The sequence below is a fragment of the Cervus elaphus genome, chromosome 11, assembly GCF_910594005.1.
Source record: "Cervus elaphus chromosome 11, mCerEla1.1, whole genome shotgun sequence".
Lineage (NCBI taxonomy): Eukaryota > Metazoa > Chordata > Mammalia > Artiodactyla > Cervidae > Cervus > Cervus elaphus.
In genome coordinates, this window is record NC_057825.1 from 67,064,974 (window position 1) to 67,080,035 (window position 15,062).

The 15,062-nt window shown below is 48.6% G+C and overlaps 1 protein-coding gene across 3 annotated transcripts in view; it reads right to left on the minus strand.

The window, feature by feature from the left end:
• The window catches only part of SPTBN1 (spectrin beta, non-erythrocytic 1), a 201,912-nt gene that overhangs the window by 107,384 nt on the left and 79,466 nt on the right, over positions 1–15,062 (minus strand). Inside the window, exon 1 of one of the 3 annotated variants that reach the window (XM_043918012.1) lies at positions 2,601–3,158. The exons of 1 other annotated variant lie outside the window; for it this stretch is intronic. In XM_043918012.1, the coding sequence (XP_043773947.1) occupies positions 2,601–2,709 (109 nt within the window). In that variant the 5' untranslated portion in view covers positions 2,710–3,158. Of the gene's footprint in view, positions 1–2,600; positions 3,167–15,062 lie in introns of those variants that run through there. One more of the 3 variants, XM_043918013.1, reaches the window with a different exon arrangement.

Sequence of the window (15,062 nt, forward strand, 5' to 3'; positions counted from 1 at the left end):
CCTTAAGTCAGTGAGGTTTTGTTTCTAATCGTACTTATTTACTTATGATAAATCTCTATAAACTACTTTATCTAAAAAACCCAGCTCATTTTATAACACTGTATTTCCCTATGTGAGAACATAAAAAGTCAGTCCCTCCTGAGATTTTTAGGATCCAGTGTGAAAATATTTGAAATCAACAAAAATGCAGAAATATCTCCTACAAGATCACAGTACTCTCAGGTATAGATGCTAAATGAATAAGTTAGTACAAAAGGCACTGGAAAAAAAAAATCAATATGGATTCAGAGGCACTGTTTGCTAGTATTGGGTTGGAAGTACTAGGAAAGATTAAAAAGAGGGAAACGGTTGCTTAATAGGCATGAACAAAATTAAATCAGCAGACAAAATCTATATGTTATCAAAGATGTGATGATAGGAAGAACTACAAATACTAAAAAACTAGTAATATACACCACACAGGGGATGCAGATGGGGATGGGGAAAAGTTTTATCAAAAAAATTCCTCAAGTTGCTTAAAATGCAATCAATCCCATTTGGGGAACGAAAGACGATGCCAACTGTAATTCTCCTGGGATTCACCACACTTGGGAGTTAATTCACCCTTTCTCAGTTCCTCAACACGAGTGGTTTTCTGTTATAGAAATACCAACACTAAACTTGTGCAACTTCTAAACCACGATATTTAGAAATAAGAAAGCTATCTGGAACTAAATTAGGGGACAAAGGTCATTTTTTTTTTTTTTAAATCACCACACAAAATGTGAAGCTCATCCCTTTTGAAGGAATTTCCTTGGCAAACACTTATGAGATAAACTATCAAAGGGACACTGATTTTTTTTTTAACTTTAAATTTTACTTTTCTAGAGAGGACAGTTTAAGACATTTCCTGTGTGTTAGCTCCACCCTCTTCAGAGAGCAGTTTTACAACCGTCCTCAAACCTTTCAGAATAACAGCCTTTTGTTATGGGTGGCCCTGTGGGCACACTCCTCCCCACACGTCTGTATATTTTCACCTTGGTTCTGTATTTCTCCTGAGACTACAGGAGGGTGCTGACTGGACCTTAGTAACAGGTTTTCTTTTTTTTTTATTTTATTTTTTTTAGTAACAGGTTTTCAAGTCGAGGACACCCTGTGGTGTTTTCTCCTGAGCAGTATGACACAATGAAGTGGGGAGAAAGGGTCATTTGAAGAAGAGGTGCATTCTGAATTCTCAGAACCTCAAACTTCAAACTGGGGCCTTTGATCACACACCCAGAAGATAACGGACACACCCAACCCCTCCAGTCTCCACCTGCAAGTTCCAGCTCTGCCCCGCTAAGTTTGCACCCAAAAGCAAATTCTACCTTCGAAGAGCTGGAGAGGAAGGAGGCAAAGACCCACAACTGTTCCCTAGGGGGGATGGAGCTTCCTCTTAGCTAACTGCCAGAGGAATGCAGCACAGCCTAGCTAATGTTTAAAATCACGTCCTGTTCTGCCTCTTGTTTTCCAGAAGAGTGTCATTACTGTCAACTATTTCACAAGACAAATAAACCTGTGAATGAAATATATCCTCCCCGCTCCTTCCAGTGAAAACATTGGAAGACTGGGCTGCTTCCTTCCTTCCTCCTCCTCACAGGAACCACATTTGTGGCACTGAGAGGAGTTAAAATAAGAAACACAAAGGAGGTCTGCAAAGGCTACTTTTCAGAGCACCAGAGTCATTTCCAGTCTACTGCTGATTCCGGGGGCTTCCTAATGGAAGGAGTTGTGTTTTCAGTTATGAATCCTTTTTCATGCATCAACTAGGAGACTCCACCAGCCAGGCCTGCTGGCAGGGCAGGGACCGCCAAGGGCAAGGCCCACCCCAGCCGCAGGCTGCAGGCCCATCAGCCCCACAAAGTGCTGCCCATAAAAATATGTGCAGTAAAATATTAGATTCATTCAACTGTTTGAGACTAATAAAGACTCCAAGAAACCTGCAATTGATCCAACTAATCCAACCCAATAGCGCTGGAATGACAATAACTGGTTTTCATTATAAATTACATAGCCCACTAAATTGATGGGAAGGCTCTATCCCAACACAAAACATCAAAAGAGTTAAAATTAAGCTCCGGAATCAAAACTGTAATTTACCCAAGGCTTAGGAACAAAAAGACCACTCCCTCCTCCCCTTTGCCATTGTGCTACAGGGTGTCCAGCAGTGCACTTTACACCTTTAGGTTCCCAGAGGTAAGAGGCTGGGGACTGGGAGATACAGGCGTCCTGGAATCAAATACTTGCATACTAGTAGGCCTATTAGCATTGGTCTACTGAAATGCAAGGACAGTTAAAAAGGAAGAAAATGTGTGTGCTGTGGGTAGTAGATACCTGACAACCGAGAGAGCCCAAAGGAAACTGGAGAGGTAGACTCCAAATGGTGGCTTCTCTGGAGTCGAGTGAGAAACCGTCTCCTTTAAGTAGTGCATGGGCTGCTTGCAGCCAACCAGAGGCTTTGGGGCTGGGCGTGCGGCCGCCGGGCTTCAGCAGGGTCACGTACCATATGGCACAAATAAAGCTTCAGAACCCACGGAGGCACGGCTCCAGGGCAGGCCCGGCCTTAAGAGTGCGGAGCTTACCTTGGAGCTGCTTGAATCTCCCTTCCAGCTGGTTGAAGTTGTAAGGCACCTGCCCCGTATAAGCCGGCGACAGCGGCCCGGAGATGCTAGACGTCCTCTGCAATTCCATTATGCCCAACGTAACGCCCCGGCGGGCTGAACGGTGGAAATCCCGCTCCGGCCCCCTCCTACCCCCATTCAGCACGCAGCGGCTTCCGCAACGCCTGGCTCTCGGCCCCGGCGAAAAGGGCTGGACCTTAGGCAAGCCCCATGCCGGTGTGAAAGTCCAGCAGCGTGACCTGATAGGAAGCTGGCCGCAGGACAGTCCACCTTAGCCCGGTCACTCACGCATCCAATTCCTGTGGCTTTCCTTCCTTTTGTGGCCCTTGGCTCTAGGCTTGAAATAAATTACCGAGAAGGGGCGGGAGGGCGGAGGGAGGGAGGCCGCAAGTCCCACTTGAAATTTTTTTAAAATACGGCCAATCCTGAGCATGCCCTAGTCGCCGAGCCCGGGAGCTCGCGGGCGCAGCGCACACACCTCCTCCCCGCAGCCCGTGGCGGCCGCCGGTTTGTAATTTAATCAGGAGCCACTCGCCGTGCGCTGGGCGGTGATGTCACCTGATTAGCATAACAGCATTGTAGAGGAAACGCAGGCTGTACCACGAGGGGCGCGGGGGAGGCCGGCGGGCCGCGGCCCCCCACCCACCGGCCGCCGCGGAGCCGCCGACCCCCAGGCCGGGCCCAGGACGCGCCTGCCGCGGTGGTACCTTCCCGAACAAAGCTGCTGGAATTACAATCTTTTGTTGAGAGCCTCGCGTAACGGAAAAGTCTCCGATTACTATCACAGGAAAAGAAGGCGGCCCTGGAGGGTCAGGAGCCGCGCAGGTCCCCGGCCGCGGCGGCTCATCCACTAGGCAGCGTCTGAGGAGGCCACGCGGACCGCGCACCTGGGCGCTCGGCGTCCTCAGCGCGCGGGCGCCGACCACGCGGCGGCGGGTGAAAGTAAAACAAACTCCCTCTGGGCTCCGGGTAGGGATACAGCGAGGGGGTGGGGGGAGCGCTGTAAGTTCAGTCTCACGAAAGGATCTTCTCGGCAGGCTTCTGCTGCCAGCACGCCATGTTAAGCGGAGGGTCTCTGGGTAACACCAGCCCCGTAACAGTAACTCGACGCAAGATTTCTGGGAGCACCGTGTTGCAAGGCATTGTGGGAGAAGGGTACACAGGTAAACACCTCCGGGATCACTGACCTGGATGAGCTGAGGAACCAGTGAGGAGATAAAAGAAACCCCGCTCAAATCCTATTGTGATTTTTAAAATGAAACCTTTCAATTTTTGAGTTCTTCAGGAATTTAAAACTCTCCTCCCCAGCCTCTCCCACCAATCTCAACCCAAAATAAAATCCTCTACATAGAAAATGTCTGTGTCTGTGTTAGGTGCTCAGTTGTGTCCGATTCTGCGACCCGATGGGCTGTCGCCCACCAGGCTCCTCTGTCCATGGAATTCTCCAGACAAGAAAACTTGGGTGGGTTGCCATTCCTTCCTCCAGGGGATCTTCCTGGCCCAGCGATGGAACCCGGGTCTCCCGCACTGCAGGCAGCTTCTTTACTGCCTGAGCCACCAGGGAAGCCCCCAACATAGAACAGTGATCAAAATGTGTTCTTGGAAAATAACTGACCCTAATTACCCCGCGCCCAGCCACCCCCTTTTTTAGTAACTACAGGCAGACAACAAATTACAAACTTAGGGTTTGTAAGCGTGGAGCCTTGCAGCCATACTTGCTGAAGAAGGTAATTTCATTCCTAAGTGATTCCAATCTGCACTAAAGAGGTGGACCTCCACCACAGGTTTACTTTAGTCCCAGGGCACTTGTAATTCAAGCAACTGCATCCTATTCAGGGCTAAAGTTAAAACAAACCCAGCATCCAGCTAACTGCTTAACTTGGAACAACCCCCATTCCTCCCATCCACACTGCTGGGTTTTTAATACATCCAGTGTCAACCTTTAGCGTGCTAAACCCAGGCCCAGGATTCGAAGCTATTCCTCCTCAAGAGGTAGAGCATTTTCTAAAGCCACTTTACTGCAGTTCAAAACACTGACAGCAAGGTGGCAAAATGTGGGATCCTGGAAGAAGCACTTGAGGAGGATTCCCAAGACTTGAGTTTCTAGTCCTGGCCAAGGCGCTTAATCACTTATGACCTTAAAAGAAACCCTGGATTCTTTATAAACCTCCACTGTCAGACAGGGATAATTAATGCCTACCCACAAGATTACTGAGGGAATGATGTGAAAATGCCCTAAAAGTAATCATAGTATTCACAATTAGGAGTACTTTTTGCAAACTTGATTTTGCCCCCTACATATCACATCAAAGCTACAGAGGGCAGAAGTGAAAATGTCCTCCTAACAGGCCCCTCTTCACTATTAAATATACTGGTGATGTGGTAAGTCTCTTAAGTGTCTAGCTACCGGTACAGAAAAAGACTGCAAAGTGCTTGCCAATTTACAACACATTTTAAATCTTTAAGCCACTTAGTGAATCGAGTATGAGTCACCATTCTTAGTCTCCCTTTCAGTTCCCTCTGATATAGGGAACTAGGTAAAATAAGCTTTCTAATTAGCCAGGTTACATGTGATGTGGCGGAGGGGGTGGCTGGGACTAGTGTAGCCACATTTGATCCTAAAGAGCAGACTTAGAACAAGCCAGGCAGAGTGAACATATGTATATATCAGAAAGGTTTTGAGGCTAGAAAGGGTTAAATAACCCCCCAGGGGCAAGACGTGAAACGTGAGAATGTCTGGTGTGTAGAGGCCAAGGAAGAAAGAACCCAACCCTAATGGCTCACGTGACCACCTCCACCTCAGCAGGGAAAGGCAGGCCAGAGGCGCTCAGTCTTTATTCCGTGCAGTATCTCCTAGACAGCAACTGTGTGCAGGGCATGCTGCCTGGTGTTTTTGGAGGCATCAGAGATGACTGGGAGAGCTGGTGGCCAAAGGAAATGGGACAGATACATATGCCAATAGTCTGAAACCAGAAGAACAGAAGGCAGGGGACCTTCTAGAGTTCAGAAGACAAGGGCACATCTGCCTAGGGAGGCGGGGAGGAACAACTCCAGGACAGACAGGCATCTGGCCAGACCCTGAAGCACAGGCAGACCCTCTACAGAATGAGATGAGGGGGAAGCCCCTCTCCTAGTTGTGGGGGTAAGCAGCCCAGGTAAAGTACCAGCTGCACTGTCAGAGGAACTGCACCAGCGGACGCAACCATTTAACTTAAGCATAAGGAACGAGGATAGGGCAAGAGGGAAGCCAAGAGAGTCAGGCTTGGAACCACGGAGATTTGTGAACCTGAGGTGGACAGGGTCTGGGTTGGGCTGTAGGGATGATTAATTGGCAGGGTAGGATAGGTAGAATGAATAGAAAGCAGAGACTGAAGGCAGCAAGGTCACTTACGTGATCACTGCAGTTGTCCAGGTCAAAAGGCTAGTCAGCATGTGGCAATAGGAGCAGAAAGGAATGGGCTGATGCAAGAGTTAATCCACAGGACTTTAGTAACCAACTCAAGTCCTATAGGACTTCAAAGTCTTTGGGAGGTTCAAAGGACAGGGCTGAACTTCAGACTCTGGGGATTTTAGAGATGGCCATGGTGTGCAGGGTGGGTTGAACACTTCCTTCCAGACAGGCTGCAGCTCCACAGGGTGATAAGTCCAGACGCGGTCAGGGATGTGGAAAGAGAGCTCAAGGCTGAAGATAAAGCCCATGTACAGAGTCAGAGTGGAGACTGCAGTAGCTGAAGTCTAGGAAAGGGCATAAGAGGCAAGGGGCCAAGCAGGGAGTCCTGGGGAAGGCTGGTGTCTGGGAGGAAGGAGAAACAACAGTGGAGATACCAAGGGAATCGGAGAGGGGAAGAGATACTCAAGCAGGAAAGGCGGCAGACGGACGGCAGCACGTGCTGCAGAAAGCGCAAGGAACAAAGAACAGGTGGTCCAGTGTGTGAATTAGGTCATGGGGATAATACGAGCTGAAGCAAGGCCACAGGGAGTTGGAGAACAAGAGGGAAGATGGAGGACAAGAAGGTAGCTATGGTGAAGTTAAGATGAGGGAAGAGAGCTTCAGGACTAAGAAAGGGTTCTAGGGCTGGTCTGGCTGGTATGTCCTTTGCTTCAACCTTGAGCTGCTGTAGGCAGGAAAAAGCTGATGGGAAACGGCTCACAGGTGTGGACAGAACAGGCTGCCTTAGCCAAGAGGAGGCCCCCTTACCTTCAGAGGCCAGAGGGCTAGAGACATTCTGAGGAGGAAAGGAGGAATTTAAACGAGCTTGCCAGGAGTCTGCCCATCTCTAAGGCTCTTTAAGGTGGCTCAGATGGTAAAGACTCTGCCTGCTACGTGGGAGACCCAGGTTTGATCCCTGGGTCAGGAAGATCCCCTGGAGAAGGGAAAGGCTACCCACTCCAGCTCCTGACTGGAAAACCCCATACACAGAGGAGACTGGCGGGCTACAGTCGATGGTGTCGCCAAGTCGGACACGACTGAGCGACTTCACTTTCAGTTTCTCTACCCAACTCTAACTTGATAAAGCAAGAAATCAAGGGTCCAAGTCGCAGTTTTATTTATAGTGACCTAAAAAAAAGAATCCTGAGGACACACCTCTATGGCAGAACCATGCAGCATGTGAATGGGAGCATCAGATGGGGGGGTCAAAACGCTCAACAGTCAAGCTGTCCACAGAAACAGCCCCTGCCATTTTGGCCTATCCATGCCCCCGCCCAATCTTCTCCAACTTAAAAAATTACTGTCCCTCCCCCATGCCAAAGATATCAACACATGTGGCCATCCCTGAGAACTGGTTGTGCCTGCCTTCAGATTGCATCAAGATTTCAAGGTGTGAGAATTCCCTGGTGGTCCAGTGATTAGAACTCGTCGTTTTCACTACTGAGGGCACAGGTTCGATCCCTGGTCAGGGTACTAAGATCCTACAAGCCTTATGGTGCTGCCAAGAAAAAAAAAAGGCGGGGGGGGGGGGGGGGCGGTTTCCAAGGTGTAATGAATGGATACAACTGGTCAAGTCAGCTATGGGACTAAAGCTACTGAAGCCCAAGTAACATGTATCTGCTATCCTTGTGATGACAGAAAGGGAAAGCCCAGTCGCTATGGATATCTGCAGACAGCACAAATCAGAAGTGCTAGGGTGTGGTGGAAAGACTCAAGTCCACAGACAGGTACTCAGGATCACCTCAACTCCTGAGGGTCCCCCAAGGAGCTAAGTAATTGCATGGGTGCCTTACCACCCTGGACCTTGCCATCCTCGCCCCCAAATCAAACAGGTTGGAATCTATAGTCATAAAAACTCCTTCTGGTTCTAAAAGTTATGAGTGACTTGGGTTCAATCTCCACATAAAATGAGTGGCCATAATAACAACAACATCACATTATTATAGCACCTTGTAGCCTTCACATGCATTTTCCCAAGTAAGGTAGGTATGGTGCCCATTTTGCAGACAAGGGAACTAAGGTTCAGAGATATAGTGGGCCCAGGGCCCACAGGTGCTGAGACAGCAGACAGCACCTGGACAGCAGACCTACTGGTCTAGCACTGCTTCTCCTAGGTATTCAGAGTGCAATATCAGCTTACTAATGGTGTCTGCACTTCTCAGAAAAACCCTGTTGTTGTTGTTTAGTTGCTAAGTCACATTCAACTCTTTGCGACCCCACAGACTATAGCCCGCTAGGCTCCTCTGTCCATGGGATTTCCCAGGCAAGAATACTGGAGTGGGTTGCATTTCCTCCTCTGGGAGATCTTCCTAACCCAGGGATTGAACCTGCATCCCCTGCATTGGCAGGTGAATCTTTACTGCTGAGCCATGGGGGAAGCCCTAAGATTCTGGAAAATGGTATTAAGGTGAACCTAAAACCCAAGACAGCCTCCACACACCTAGACAACACTCAGTTTGGGTCAAGATCAGGCACATTCTCTGCTGGTTCACACAGAAGTTGCTACTTGGAGGGTCCTCTTGTTGTGAACAGGTTTTGTTTGGTCTTGTTTTTCTTCCTTTTCTCATAATTGGTGGACCTGTAACTAACATTCTGTATGATTTAGCATGGAGCATGTGAGAACATTAGGCGGGGGAGGGGGGTGAGATTAAACCTCTGTTTGTGCCAAAAGGCTTTACGTAGTCTGGGAGGTCAAAAGGAAGAAAAAAAAAAAAAAGGAATGCTTTTCCTGCATCACAGCAAGCTTGACAGGGTAAACCACGGGGTGTTCATTTCCTGAACATCAAAACATTAGCGAGATTGAAATGTCTGGGAAGGATGGCCAAAATGCTAAGCTGTGATGGGATCTGTACACATTCAAGGACTTGAAAAGCCAACCCAAAGAGCTGGGAAAGAAGTGGTAGGGACAGGGAGTGACAGAAAACAACAAGGTTTCACATACAAACTGTTTTGCCAAATTCTCTGCCACTTTCTTCTGTGGTTTCCAGATCTGTCTTTCGTGTTCATTGCTGTCAAATCTCTTGACAGTTGGACAACCACAGCCAATTTCTCCCAAGCGTTTCTTTACAGGAAACCAAAATACTACTACAAAAATAATCCTCTTCCAAGCGTATGCCGAGACAGACCAGCGAGCTCCCAATCATGCTACTGTGTTTATGCTCTGTGAGATTGAAGCTTATATTATCTTTCTGTCTCATCTGCCTGATTCTCAGTCTGTCTTACCTCTCTGGTCCAGCCACTCCCTCCTCCAGGTGCCTCCTCCCCACCTCCTCCAGTCTTCATTCTTCTTCTATTTCCATACATAATGCCTGGAGAGCCTCCCACACAATAACTACCTATTATCGCTGCCCTTACTCCCCATAGCCTGCTCAGCAAGCAGCTGCTCTCAGAAAAAAAAACAAAAAAACCATCCCTTTTCTCAGTCAAAAGGGCCTCACTTAGAAGAAAACTCAACCAACCAGCCAACCAAGCATACAACCTTAATCCAGCCAAAACCCTGAAACAAGAAATTATCTGAAACCTCCTCTTCCCACCCCAAAGAGCAATTCTCACAAAGTCCCACTGGCAGACACATCTATGACGCTGGCATTTCTGTGCCATCGCTTCCTGCCTGCCAGCCTCTCCAGAATGTCTCCATTTTCAGGGCCTGGGCAGCTGCAAGCAGTCAGCAGCACTTCCCCTTCCCTCACAACCCACAGGACTCCTGGATCAGGGCTGAGAACACCCCCACACTTCCCCCTGGAGCACAGCCCACTGAGGGTCTGGGTCAGGGCTTGGAAATGCAAAGCTAGAGGAGGGAAAAGTGGTTAAAGACAGACTTGGAATCTAGGCAGCTGGCTCTGCCACTTTCTAACTGTCGTGATTCTCAGCCTGAAAAACTGGTACAAAAATGGTACCAACCTCACTGAGCGAGTATAATTAAGTGAGTTAAATGTTTAGAGATCTTAGCACCATCATAGCAGCTATGAGTAATAGTCTTTAAACATCTCATGGAGGAAATCTCAAAACTAAATCTGCCCCACCTCTTCACCAAGGCGGCTCCCAGCTGGAGGGTGCTGCAGGCTCCCTGTGGAACCATTGTCCTCGGGCTGGGAATCCCTTTGGATGTGGGGACAAGGGCAATTTGGAAGAGCAAGACCAGTCCTCCACCTGGGAAGTACTCACAAACCCCATTCCCTTTTAACTCACCCTATTATGCACCGGGAAAGGCATATTCAAAATCATATTTTATAGTCAAAGTAATAATATCTCAGAGATAGCAAGAACACAGTACTCACTATAAAACAAGTTACAAAAGGCCTATGTTTTTAGAAAGGCCAATGTTCATTTGAGGTGGGGCTGATGCTTCCTGGGTGGTGCAGTGGTAAAGAACCCACCTGCCAATGCAGGAGTCCCAAGACACATGGGTTTGATCCCTGGGTCGGGAAGATCTCCTGGGTCGGGAAGATCTCCTGGAGAAGGAAATGGCAACCCACTCCAGTATTCTCGCCTGGAAAATTCCATGGATAGAGGAGCCTGGCAGGCTACAGTCCATGCAGTCACAAAGAGTCGGACACGAGTGAGCACACACACACATCAGATATGATACTTCAAGACTAAGAGTAACTAGAACAAAGATTAAAGGGAGGGCTAAAGGTATTCTGCATCCACAACAGTTGCTGTCTCTGTGCCTTGAAGATGATGGATGGATGGATGGATGGATGGATGGATCTCTCTCTTTACACACATCTCACTCACCCCTCCCACAAAATCATCTAGTTATATATGGCTGAAATAAGAGGGCAAACCTAATTTTTATTTATATCCTTTTCCTGTTTCTTGTTTGACTGGTCACAGCAGAACTGAATACAAAGGACCAACATCTCTGCTGAGAAGGAGAAAAAATGGCAAGTTACACTCAGTAACAAGCAGCCAAGGTCCTGGAGAAGGAAGGAATGCAGTTTATTGAATCTTCTAACCCAGCCAAAGCTAATCCTGCATTCTTATCGCATCTGTTATCTGTACATGCAAAGCTTCCCCATACACGCAAAAGAATGCCCGGGTCCAGAGGCCCCACCTTTGGCAAACAGGTGTTGCTATGCCTGTGAATATACAACGCCAGGCAGAGCCAAGGCCCCTGTACACAGGTAGAGTGGTTCAAAGGAAAGAACATCTGAGGAATGCAGTTGGGGCCAGGCCTGCTCTTGCCCAGGATTTCTGGTTCTGCTCCCCACCTCCAAATTGGAGAGGAAAGGCTGACACACAGGTGTTCAGAGCCATCAGACCAGCGTTTCACAAGGGGGCAGAAGGGACAGTGACAAGACGCTGCTTCCTGGTGGCACAGCTCATGGGAAAGACCCGGGAAAAGAGGAAATATTGAAAATAGACCTTTGGACCCTGCCCACCGGTATTCACACCCAGTTTATCTTTTCCAGGAGCTTAACACAGACCAGGCTGTAATAAGATGAATACAGCAGGCTGAACAGGCACCTGGAGAGGAAAGGAGGAAAAGGGAGGGGGGGTGCAAACTGCATTTAAGACATAGGCCCTGCCCCTCCTGGTCTGGTCTGGGGAGGGCAAAAGCCATCCCCTCCAGCAAGTTCTCGGCCCCCCCATGTGCTCACCTCTGGCCATTGGAGGGACCTACAGCGTTGTAAGTGATTTCTTCTCTGCAGGCACTTTCAGAACACACACATACACACACAAATGCAAAGATGTGGTAATGTATAACAGTGAGGTTAGTGACAGTCACAGTGAGGGCCACTCTGAATGGATCAACAACAGTACTTTTCTCCCTGGCTGAGAAAAGAACAGAGCAGAGCGGGGTTCCTTCCACCCAAATGCTCTCTGTTGCCACACCATCCTGTCGGCAGTTTTAATGTGGCTTCTCACCAAATCTCTGCCAACGTGTGCCATATGAACACGAGTGTACGTGCGTTTATTAATTGCGGGGGGAGGGGGGGTGCAGAAACGTGATTTCTTGCTGTTGGAAAAACAGGCCCCGATAACCCAGTTGCAAGGCCATGGAACAGTGCTCACAGCCCCAGCATGATGAAGCGTGAAATACTTTAAGGGAGCAGTCATTCTTCATCCTCAGCACCTGAGCCTCAGCCGATCCCTCAAGGAGATAGCACAGCCTCCTTCCCACAGGGCCTGGCCAGGCAGCCACCCGCTGGGCACAGGCCCTGAATAATTCATGGTCCGCCCAGTCACTCAGCAGTGCCAAGGCCCGCCAGCTGCCATTAACTGGGAGGCAGGCTCCAGGCCTACGGTGAAAGAATGAAACACTATCAACTACCTCGGAGACCTTCTTTACAGGAACCGACAATCCTTCCCCATGCTCTTTTTCTCCTCAAGTGAAACCATGTACTTTTCCACCAGATCAAAGCATAGCTGACTTTTACTCTAAGGAGGACGGGGTCCCAAGTATAGATGGTGTGGAGTGGCGGGGGAACAACATCCTCAAACGAGCACTTGGTCAGGGTGTCATTCCCCTGCTCGGCATGCTGAGACACACAGGTAAAGGGCCCGACCCTGTGCCTGACACCAGACAGACGCTCCATAAATGTCAGTCCTTGTCCCTCCTCCTACCTGTCTGTCTGCTCCAGCCAGACCGGTCCCTGCCCCACCACCTGTCTCAGGCTTTCCCATCTCCACGCCTCCAGTCCTGGCGCTCCCCTCTCCTCTCCCTCTGTCTGAAGTCCACCCATCCTTCAAGCCCAGCTCAAAACTTCCCTCCTCCAGGAAGGCTTCCCAGACTATCCTAGCTGGGATTCTGGCTCTTTCTCAGAAACCCTACACTGGCACTGTCAGCCCCCCTTGTCTGGCACCTTTCGTGGGCTGCTGCTGCCCTAGAGGACTGCTTATCTCTTCCTAGGCACTGGTCTTATCTACCTAATTAAAATAATGGAGAATGCACCAGCTACAGAGAAATGAAAAGTGGGCTGCAGTCTCTGACGCTGACTGGCCTTGCTGACCCGACTCAAGTCCCTTGGCTGCTAACAATGTTCTCCCTAAAAACCAATGGATCTGAAGCAATAAAGCTCTAGGGTCCTATCGATACAATGCTCTTGGACATACATCATGATCTGTTTTAGGAAAGATGCACGTCTTACATAATCTTCACTCCACACCTAGTCCAGTATCCTCTAAGAAACAACTGTTCAAAAGTGATATAGCCATGTCAGAAGCCTGAACACAGAACAGAGCCAGGGCTCTGTGAAGGGAATTGACCTTCCATGAAGGTGAACTGCAGGGCCTGTCCACCTTATGTAGCACTCCCTGGTCCATACCTTAATCTTTCACAAGAGGATGAGAGCTAGAGCTCCAAACAGGGGTCAAAAAGGGCCTCCTCAACATTCACCCATCTGAGCCAACCATCTCATCGACAGAGAAGGAAAACGAGGCCCAGAGCAGTGTGCCCAGAGACACAGGTGGTTACTGCACACCAGCAATCAGCATGCCTTCTGAATCTTCGCTGCTCTCTCATTCCAGGGAACACCTGAAGGCATCAGGGGCTGAGGACAAAGGCAGTGGCACGCATTTCTTGTGCCTTGTAGTCAGGGAAGTGGGTCCAGGGCTTGAAATCAGAGAAGGGGCACCCTCATCCCCTCTCCTACCTCCCTTCCAGCATCCAACCTGCCTCCTCTGCAGCATCCAACCTGCCTCCCTTCTAGCATCCAACCTGCCTCCTGTCCAGCATCCAACACCAAGCCTACGGAGCCTACAGGCAGGTACTAAGTGGCAGATGGTCCATATCTTTCCGAGTATTCTCTGATATCCAACTTGTACCAGCAGAGAGACAAGGAGGCCCTGGACTATGGTACTGGCCTCTTTGATACCACCCTCCCAGCTTAGTAGAGACCCGGACGCAGTCAGCTATCAGAAACCTGAATCCCAAGGCCTGTTGTGCAAAGACCCCCCTTCTCTCAGTTTTCTTCACTGGACTTTCCTCTATTGCTCTTATGATGTTCAGGGGGAACAGTTTACTCAGGAGGCTTTTTTTTTTTTTTAATCTGACCAATGGATTTCTTCACTATAGCCAGCACTTCAATGACAGGTAAAGAATGAGAGAGAGGAGAGAGACTAGGTTCTTTTCTAAAACCTGCTATGCTCACTTTGGAGAAGGCAATGGCACCCCACTCCATTACTCTTGCCTGGAAAATCCCATGGACGGAGGAGCCTGGTAGGCTGCAGTCCATGGGGTCGCGAAGAGTCAGACATGACTGAGCAACTTCACTTTCACTTTTCACTTTTATGCATTGGAGAAGGAAATGGCAACCCACTCCAGTGTTCTTGTCTGGAGAGTCCCAGGGATGGGGTCGCACAGAGTTGGACACGACTGACGTGACTTAGCAGCAGCTATGCTCACTTATAACCACCTCTCCACTCATCTTCTGCTACCATTTCTATCACTTTTTAAAATTACCATCTACCAGGAAAACCAGGCATTGTGACCATGACGGTACCTTTTTTCCACTGCACCTTTAACTTAATAACAATAAACGCTTCAATAAAGGATGGGTAGAAACTGGAACCCTTGTGTACTGCTAGTGGGAATGTAAAATGGTGCAGCTGCTATGGAAAACAATATGATCGCTTCTCAAAGAATTAAAAATAGAATTATAGATGATCCAAAAATCTCAATTCTGGGTTTACCCTAGACAACTGAAAGCAGAATCTCAAAGTGATATCTGCACACCCATGTTCACTACAGCATTATTCACAGCAGCCAAGAGGTGGAAGTAATCCAAATGTCTATGAATGAGTGAATGGATAAAGAAAATGTGGTATATACATACAATGGGCTACTATTCAGCATTAAAAAAGAAGGAAATCCTGTCACATGTTTCTACATGGATGAACCCTGAGGACAGTATGCTGTCATTACAAGGACATTATGCAATAAGCCAGTCATAAAAAAGATGGGTACTTACAGTTCATGGAACTCTGCTCAATGTTATGTGGCAGGCTGGATGGGAGGGGAGTTTGGAGGTGAACGGATACATGTATAC